General features: G+C 40.1%; 1 protein-coding gene and 1 non-coding gene across 2 annotated transcripts in view; both read right to left on the minus strand.

Moving 5' to 3' along the window:
* Positions 1 to 38: 38 nt before the first annotated feature.
* NEK11 (NIMA related kinase 11) overlaps positions 39 to 10070 on the minus strand; it is a 225262-nt gene continuing 215230 nt past the window's right edge. The window contains exon 18 of the mRNA XM_023527662.1: positions 39 to 901. Coding sequence (XP_023383430.1) covers positions 619 to 901 — 283 coding nt within the window. The 3' untranslated portion in view covers positions 39 to 618. The remainder of the gene's footprint in view (positions 902 to 10070) is intronic.
* On the minus strand, positions 9612 to 9718 carry LOC111737009. The gene has a single exon (XR_002779325.1). It is a non-coding gene; the product is annotated as a U6 spliceosomal RNA (small nuclear RNA).

Raw genomic sequence — 10070 nt, forward strand, 5'->3', positions numbered from 1 at the left:
GATAGGAAAAGCTAAAATAGGTGATTTATTTTGTAACCAGGAAAAATATATTTATTAAATAGAATAAGTCTTCAATATGCTATGTACAAGTCTAGGGAATAAATCATAGGAGAGAATTACTTTTTGGATTTTTTACCCAGGTCCTTATACACAGGTACTTCTTGCTTATTAGCTATGGAAGAGCAAAAGTGGACCAAAAACAGGTCACCCGAGATGGGTATGTCTGACTCCTAGGCAGCAGCTCAGTGTGTCAGAGGCCAGTGTCCCAACAACTTTCAAGAGCAGGCTGGCCACAGTCCATGGAGACCCAGGGCAGTCAGGCACAGAGTCCGTCCTCCAAGTGCAAATGGTAAAGAGCAGATGGCTTCTCCTGAGCCATCCTCAGGGTGATCCGACCCCAGTGGAAGCCCTGAGGGTATGCTTGTGGGAATGCTTTTCAGGAAGCCAAAACTCGATCCATAAGCTTATCTCAGAGTAGAGACCCAATACTGACTGGCCTATGACTCTGAGTATAGGCAGAACTGTATGTTTGCTACTCTCTAAATTCCTTTTCATAAGAAACTGAAAGTAAAGATAGTAGCTCCAGCTATGTACCCATTTCCTATAATACAGTCCAGCTTACGTGTTGAACGGATTTACACAGAAAGGTGTCCCCTTGAACTTGTTTGCTTTTGACACTTGTTTGTGCTGGTTCTGGAGTATGGGCCCTTCTCCCTTTGTGATCAGCAATTGCTCCTCAAAGTAGAGGAGCTGATCAACTTCAAAACAGTCGCTGGCACGAGGCACCACTTTTTCTAGAGATGCACGGATCTCTGCTTCGCTGGCATTCTGTCGCCGTGCTCCCTTGAGGTAATCATAGACCACCTCGAACACTTCCGCTCCCAGCTTCTGCACGGCTGACCTGCCAGACAAGGTGGGAAAGGTAAACAAGAGTTATCCATTGAGGTCACCTTCAAAAAAATGTATTTTTAAATCATTAATTACACAAATCACATTGTAACCCTGGGATTTAGGGGAAAATAAAGGAAAAAAATAATACGTGATGTCTCTACCTTGAACAATTCAACTATATTCAACAAATACTTCTCGAATGTCTATTATGTGTCAGAAACCCTTCCAGGGACTGAAATACAGCATTTAACAGGTTAGGCAAACTCCTGGCCTCATGAAGCTTCACCTTCTAGGGTAGAGAACAAACAGATAAATTTACAAATAGTTTCATCATAAAATGTCAGGCAATGCTAAGTGTGCTAAGTGCAGTGAAGAACAAGCCAGCAGGGTGAGAGGCAGAGAAAGGTGAGGGGCAGGGAATCCTCTCTCTGGGGTGTCATCCGAGCAGAGACCCACATGAAGTGAGGCCAATACCGAGGAGAAAGAGAATTGGGCTACACATGTCATTGAAATATCGAGAAAACTAGTGTGACTGGAGTTAGGAAAAAATGAGGGTGGGAGAGAGGACAGTGAGACATGATATCAAATAAATAATAAGAAGAAGAATAAAATAATAATGAGGGGGGAAGTAATTGTTTTATTAACCATGGACACTTTTCTCTGCACTTAACCTTTACAACAGCTCTATGATGGCTTGTTTTGAAATTTCTACTTTCCAGATGAAGAAACAAACTGAGGCTTAAAGGGTAAGGTAATTTGACCACGTTCCCACCAAGAGCAGCATTCACTTTTCTGTGTCGGCCTCCAGTCCTTATCCATATGTAGCCATAATCAGTGCATAGTATAATCGTATTGCCATACCTAGTGTTTTTATTATGCTTCTGTTTTCCTGTTTCTAGCTAGGGTCACAGACTGAAGGCCTATGAGCGATACTATTCCCATGACAGATTTTGTTTGCTCAGCACCACGTTTATTTTTTTTCTGGTTTATTATTATTTTCAGCATTTTAATATAATGTCTTTAGGCAGGGCCTGCACTCTGCACTCTCTCACTCCGTATCTTATACTAAGCTGCTTCTCGCATTTCCTCTACCTGCCTGACTCCAGGGCACTCGAGTTTTATGAATTTTGATACAGGGTTCGAAATTTATGTGCCAACATTTACATAATCATCCCTCCACCAAACAGTTAGCCTTTTTCACTGTAACATTCACTGCGTGAATGTCTTCGGGAACACAGCTTTCTCATTTAGGGGAATACTTCCTGGCATCGTTTCTGGGAGTGGGGGTATTTACATGGGTGTGTTCACTCTGTGGGAACTCACAAATGTGCTTATGATTTCTGCACTTTTCTGTATCTATGTCGAGCTTGATTAGAAGATAAAAAATTGTGCGAGAAGGGAATTATTAGGTCAAAAGGTATAAGTATTTTTATGACTTTAACCTTGAAAAAATGCTTCTTTATTCTTCATTTCAATGGACTGGGTGAAAAAAAAAGATTAGAGTTTAGAGGTTTTTTTTGTTTTGTTTTTGTTTTCAGAATTTTTAAAACATTACTGCCAGATGGTAATGATGGTATATTAACAATAACATGGAAAGCATTAATCACAGACTCTTTCATACACTTTTTAAGCTTTTATTGTACAATACTATTCATTCTTGTAACCTCTAGGACACAGGATCTCTGTTAGGTTTTGTGGCAGATAAAAAGAAGAATAAGTAATTGATCCTGCTCTGGTTCAGAGGTTAGGAATTATAATGCAAACTATATACATGTTAACTTTTAACTAACATGTTCATAGTAATTCAGAGCTTGCAAGATACTTTCACATTCATTTTCTCACATCATCCTTGTGAAGTAGGCAATTCAGTGAACATTTATCTTCATTTTACAGATAAGAATAAGTAGGCCCACTTTTCAAAACCCATACAGCTAGCTGGTGATGGAGCTTAAACTCACACATGGGGCTGGGAATTTCGGGTGCTAGAGAGCTCGCAGCCCTAGGGCCCCACGTCATCCAGCTTGAGTCCGTTCCCCACCTTCGGCCAAGAGATTACCAGGACCAATTCCAGCACGCCCCGCATCCTCACTCACCTCAGTCAGGCCACCTTAACTACTTGCGTAGCACTTGGAACTCTCTGGTAATTTTCTTCTATTTTTTGTGTATATTCGTTTATCTCTCCCATTCCCCTAATGAACATGTAAGTTCCGTGAGGGAGGGACTCAGCGACTAGAATAGGACCAGGCACACGGAAAGTGCTCAGGAAATATTTACAGAATGAAGGAAGGACTTAAACAGCCATTAAGTATCATTAGAAAAGTATAGAGTGCTATGAAAGTTTACAGCTGGGAAAATCCGAGGACACCTGTCGGGGAGGAAAAGGCACCATCTAACGTGGGCCATGACAGCTGGAGGGGAACCCGGTGGCAGCCAACAGTGGGATCCTGGGAAAGCAGCCAGTCAGTTTGGCAGGTGAATAGGACGCACGAGGAAGAGGGTGAGAACCAGATGAACGTAACATTAAAGAAAACTTAGCATTTGACTAGTCATATCACCCACTGATGATAAAGAAGCTCACAGTGTCCCCTGAAACCATAATAACTAACAGTTTTTGAGCTTCATATGTCGGGCTCTATTCTGGGCATCTCCTCATATCATCCCATTAAATCTTCATAACAACTATGGCTAGATACTGTTATTTCTATTTTACAGATGAGAAAAGCGAGCTATAAGAGAGTATTAACTTGCTATTGCCACATAGTTTTTAAGTGGTGGAGCTGTGATATAAATTCCAGTAGCTTTATTCCAGGACTTATTCTTTTTATCATGATGGATTCAGAGAGACTGGAGTTGAATCTTGGCTCTACCCTTCACTGACTGTGTATTGGGCCAATTACTTAACGTCTCTGAGCCTTGAATGTTCATATTTTAGTGCAGACTACACACACACACACACACACACACACACACACACACACACACACACACCCCTTAGCAGAGTACCTGTCAGCTACCAGGCACTTAAAAGCCATTGTTTTACTATCATGCACATTATTGTTGCTTTTCCACTAGTGAATTGCACAGTAATCCTATTTTAGTTTAGGAAAACAAAACAAAAAAACCTCTAAACTCTAATCTTTTTTTTTTCACTCAGTCCATTGAAATGAAGAATAAAGAAGCATTTTTTCAAGGTTAAAGTCATAAAAATACTTATACCTTTTGACCTAATAATTCCCTTCTCGCACAATTTTTTATCTTCTAATCGAGCTCGACATAGATACAGAAAAGTGCAGAAATCATAAGCACATATGTGAGTTGCCACAGAGTGAACACACCCATATAAATACCCCTACTCCCAGAAACGATGCCAGGAAGTATGCCCCTAAATGAGAAAGCTGTGTTCCCGAAGACATTCACGCAGTGAATGTTACAGTGAAAAAGGCTAACTGTTTGGTGGAGGGATGATTATGTAAATGTTGGCACATAAATTTTGAACCGTATATCAAAATTCATAAAAGCATCAGGCAACTTTTTAGTTTTGCTTCCTGTTAATAAGCTATTTTAAATATTTTTATCTTCTCTGACTGAATTTTTTTTTAAAAAAACCAAACAAATGATACAGGAAGGCCACTGACACGGTAGGAGTTAAAAAAAAAGTCATTTCATAGAAATAATCCTGAAAACCTAGTTTAGCAGAAAGCATTAAGAGAACACATAGATTATTCTTCAGGCATAGTTTAAGGAAGCTTTGAAAATAATTTTATAGGATATAAGAAATCCCTGCACATCAAATATGTATGAGCCACTGCAGAAATAGAAGGGTGCCATGTATTTTCTCTTTAATACTGCTGTCTTAATAATCATTCAGTGCTAACAGGTATCAGGAATCTTTACTGAGGATGAATTCTGTGCCCCTTCTCTCCATGCCTAATATTTCAAATGTCTCTGGATCTGGGGGACAAAGACAGAACAGAGCTCTCTACAGATCTGTACTCTTTACAGATCTCTACAGAAACTGCACTGTCGATGCTGGGGCAACACGTGGCTGCCTCAGATGGGACATGGGACTGTCAGGCCCCCTTCTGTAAGTGGCCCTTGCCTTCTGCTCCGTCCACCCTGGGCAGCAGAATCTTGAGTGCAACTATTTGTTGGGTACCGTTAAAGCTAACCATTCCAGTAAGGGTTATCTTATTTGTGAACTAAACACTCTCTATTGTTCATAATCAGTAGATGTAGATGGATAAACTCACTGACCGAAACCAAAATCTATCTAGATATTGTTTACAAGAGTCATGCCTAAAACATAGGACATTGAATGGTTGAAAGTAACCAAACAAACAAGAGACATGCCAAGCAAATCATAAACAAAAGAAATCTGGAGGTAGCTGTATTGATATGAGACAAATAGGTTTTAAGAAAAAAAAGCATTATTAGGATAAAGAATGCCACTAGATAATAAAAACCGTTTGATTCACCAGGAAGAAATAAAAATCCTAAACTAGTGTACTTCTAACAAAGTAGAATCAAAGGGCATAAAACACTACAGAGAGAAATTGTCAGATATGTCTTCATAATGCGGGATTTCAATACCTTGTTCAGTTATGGATAGGTGAATATTTGAAAAAATTAGTAGTGATATAGAAAATCTGAATACACTTAAAAAACTAAACTTAATAGATGCATATAGAACCCTCTCATTCCCCGATGATTAGAACTCACATCCTTCCCAGACTCTCATGTAACATTTACAAAAACTGACCATGTACTAGACACCAATTCAAGTCTCAATACATTTCAAATAATTAATTTTATACAAAATCTAGTTATACTAGACCACAGTATAATTGATAGAAATCTGTAACTAAAATATGGATGAAACGTTACCATGTTTGTAAATTTATTTATTCCAAATAAATTATGGATCAATGAAAAAATCAGGCATGTTATTTATAAACAGACTTGTTTTAAGCCAAAAGAGAAGTGATAGGGCTCAAGCATTGTAATACTGCAGTGTAAATTTATTCCGACACTTGGAAAACATGCTATAATAATTCTGCAATGAATATTTTAGGAATCATAAAATAGAAAATTCTACTTAAAGGGACACTCTTGCTGTTACCTAAGATTTGAGAAGAAAGGGGAATGCTCCCTGTGCTTTTCGAATTAAAGAAAGGGTTCTAAGTTTGCTTTTTCAAAGAGAGGGAGGGGAGGAGAGATGGGAGAGGTAGTCAGGAACCACTCCTTCAGTCAGGTGGGTATCTCAAATTAAAAAACTTACATTTTCAAATGAAGAGAACTTATATTTTCTTTTTTTTGGAGGGGGGGAGGATGAGATTAACATTCATTTTATATATTTTTAATTTCAGTAAATTTATTGGGGTGACATTGGTTAATAAGATTATATAGGTTTCAAGTGTACAATTCTATACTATCTCATCTGTATATTGCTTTGTGTGTTCACCACCCAAAGTCAATTCTCTTTCTGTCACCATGTATTCGAACCTCTTTACCCTTTTCTAACCCATCCTCACCCCCTTTCCCCTCTGGTAACCACTATACTGTTGTCTGTGCCTATGAGTTTTTGTTTGTCTTCTTCATTTGTGGCTTTTAGTTTTATATCCCACATATGAGGGAAATCATATGAAGAACTTATATTTTCATTCTTTTTCATTTATTTCTTCCTATGTTCCATCCCCCTTATCAATTTTATCCTTGTATTCAAAAGTCTTTCAATTGTTTAAGGGTTCCTACATATCCTCTTAGTCCAGGTGTTTCATTTATGGGCCAGTGCTCTTCAGGCTGGATCGTGGTCCTGCTCCAGGCAGACACCTGGTGGAGGAGGAAGCCTCCCCAGGGTTCCCAAGAAGCTCCAGCTGCCTGGAGCAAATCCCCAATGTGTTTGGCTGACTCCCCAGCTGAAAAACTCCATTAAACCGTAAGAGAGCACTTTCTCTCTCCCCTGCCCATTAACTCCAAATTCAGTCTCTCATCCTCCAAATCCTTTTAGTGACCTCTTCTTCTGTGTACTTTTTATTTGCAAACAATATATTTTATCACACGTATTTATTTGCCCATCAATTATTGACTGCTCTAATTACCTAACTCTCGTAGGGCCTCTAAAGAAGAGGACTGTGTCTGTTTAGTTCTTATAAGGATGTCATATAAAAATGTCTTTACATTTTAAATATTATTTTAATTTTGAAACAATCTCATCTTTACTTACAGTTATAGCGCAAAGAACTCTTGTTTCCCTGAGCCTTTTGAGAATGAGTTGTTGACCTGATGTCTCTTTCCCCTCATATTTTGTGTTTATTTTCTACAAATAAAGATATCCTCTCCATAACCACAAAGCAGACATCAAAATCAGGAAATTAATATTGATACATTACTCTCACCTAATTCTCTAATCCATTCAAGTTTCCCTAATTGTCCAATAATTCCCCTTAAAATGAAAGGATCCAGGTCAAAATAATCCTGTGTTGCATTTATTGGTCATGTCTCTTTAGCCTCCTTCAATGACCTTGACACTTTCAAAGGTTTGAAGCAAGTTATTTTGTAGAATGTCCCTCAATTCGCACTGCCCTTGCCTATGGGAGTTAACAACTCCCGCCTTCCAGCTAGCCCTCTTTTAATTAGCCTGAAGACAGGAGTAGAGCCTCCCCCATTATCTTGGAGCATTATTAGAGAACTGCAACTAACCACATCAAGAAGACTCTCCTTTCTCTTGGGTCCAAAAAATGTCCTAGTAATAACAGTAGTATCTTGTCACTTTCAGGTGTCAGGTTCATGATTCTTCCCCCCCAGCTTTGTCCCTACTCTACTGTAAGAAATAAGGAGTCTTCTTATTTATTACATCACAGTTTGTGATGTAAGTTTCCAGAGGCTCGGGAAAGAATGCCCTGAGCATTCTACCTACTTGATATCTCCTCTGGAGTGTCTGCTAGGCATCTTATAGTTATCATGCTCAATTGAATTTTTGATCTTCCCTCTAAAATATTCTAACACTGCAGCTTTCCCCATTTATGTTCATGTTAGCTCCTGCCTTCCAATTGCTCAGGCCAAAAGCCTTTGAGTCATCATCCTTGATTCCTCTCTTTCCTCATACTCCCATAATCCAGTGTCTCTCATCATCAGACGAGTTAGTAAATCCTACCAGCTCCATTTTCAGAATGTATTCAGGATCCCAACACTGCTCACCGTTTCTACCACTGCCACCCTGCCTGGTCCAGGTTACCACTATACCTGTGCAAATCTTCACTTCTTTAAAATTACGTTTTCTCATCTCTTTCTCCTTGCTTCAAACTGGCCTTGGGCTCACTTGTTTCTTTTCCTTCCTTATCCTTCTGCATACTGCACTACCACTCCCTTAACCATTAAGCCATAGTCAGCATCAAACAGTTTTAGGAACAAAGCCTTGGGTCTGTTGACCATAGAAAATGTTTAGGTCAAACTAAAGATAACATCTTGCACTTCTACACTCATGAAGGCTAAATGACCGCACTGCATTCCCTCAAAACCAGACAGAAGGAGGCCATGACTGACATCAGGACCTGATGCAATGATCAGCTGCCTCCTACTCAAGCCCGGACCAAAGAGCAGAGCCCACGACCCCAACTCCTTTAGCTACCATGACTAATGAGTTTTTTCCCTGTATAATCTATTCCCTAGAGGGCATCAGGGAGCCAGGTCTTTGAGCGCAAGCTCATCTGTGTTTCCAGGCTTGTTGCCATTCACTTCCTTAAATAAACCTCCGCCTTCCTTGCTGCAAACTCCTGTCCTGTCTCCTTCGGCCTTGACGCGTGCTATCCAAACAAACGCCTTGAGTTCGGTAACACCATGTCCTCTTACCTGATTCTTGTAACAGCTTCTCAGTATCCTGCTTCTGCCCTCATTCTCCTACAGTCTATTGTCAGTTCAGTGACCAGAGTGAGCCAGATGCCTTCCTCCCCTACTCAAAACCCTCTACTGGCCTTCCCGTCTCACTCAGAGTGAAATCAAGGTCCTTTCACTGGCTACAATATCCTGAGCGATCTTCCCACCATACCTCTCCAAATGCACCTTTACCTCCCTCCCCTCACTCACTTCATTCCAGCTACACTGACCCCCTTAATCTTCCTCAGACACGCCGGCACATCCTACCCCAGGGCCTTTGCACTTGCTGTCCCCTCTGATGAGAATGTTCTTTCTCCAGATACACATATGCCTCTCTCCCTCCTCTGCTTCAAGTCTTTGCCCTCAGGTCATATTTTCAGAGAACCTACTCTGACCACGCTCTTTACAACCAGGGTGGAACCTTTACCCCGCTCTGCACCTTCCATCTTCCCTGCTTCATATTATCTTCTTCGCACTTGTTACTTTCTAGCATTCTCTACTTTTCCTTAATATTTTATGATTTGTCAATCACTCCATTGGAATATAAGGTCCATAGACCAGAGGTTATTTTCACTCTTTTTTGTCCCACCGCCTGGGACAGTGTCTGGCGCATAGCAAGTACAAAATAAATACTTGGTGGATGGATGTATACATACCTCAAAAGCCAAATAAAAAATAAATATGGTAATGTCACACAATTTTATTTAAAAATACATGTGCTTGTTCCAAGAATTAGCACACGGTGAAATTACAACCTAATTTTGCTAAGTACAGGATCACTTTTGTGATTTTTTAGTTATCGTTCTTCTAGATAAAGCTCCAGTCAAGTGTCATTCTCAGTATTTTTAAAAAATATGAAACGCTTCATGAATTTGAGTGTCATCCTTGCACAGAGGCCATGCTAATCTTCTCTGCACCTTTTCAATTTTAGTATATGTGCTGCTGAAGGAGGCGCCTCACAGTTCTTATGATGTTTTCATCCCTATGCCAAATGGATTGGCTTTATGAGGCCTATACGATCATCTTCGGATAAAAATGACCTCTCGTATTTCTCTGACTAGGAAGAAACCAGCTTTATTTTATTTTATTTTATTTTATTTTTCTAATATTCTATGTGGACCATGTTCCTGCTGTCTTCTTTCGTCCTCTCACAACTGGGGCCATCTGGAGAGCAACCGAAATCTCCCAAAGCTGCCAAAAGCCCTCGCTGGCCTGCCGCATGCATGAGGCCTTGGAGAAGGGGACTCCAGAGGCCCGCAGTGCCCCAGAGAGAGTGAGCAGCCCCGACAGTGCTGCTGAGCAGATGT

This window comes from Pteropus vampyrus, unplaced genomic scaffold (assembly GCF_000151845.1).
Source record: "Pteropus vampyrus isolate Shadow unplaced genomic scaffold, Pvam_2.0 Scaffold1, whole genome shotgun sequence".
Classification (NCBI taxonomy): Eukaryota; Metazoa; Chordata; class Mammalia; order Chiroptera; family Pteropodidae; genus Pteropus; species Pteropus vampyrus.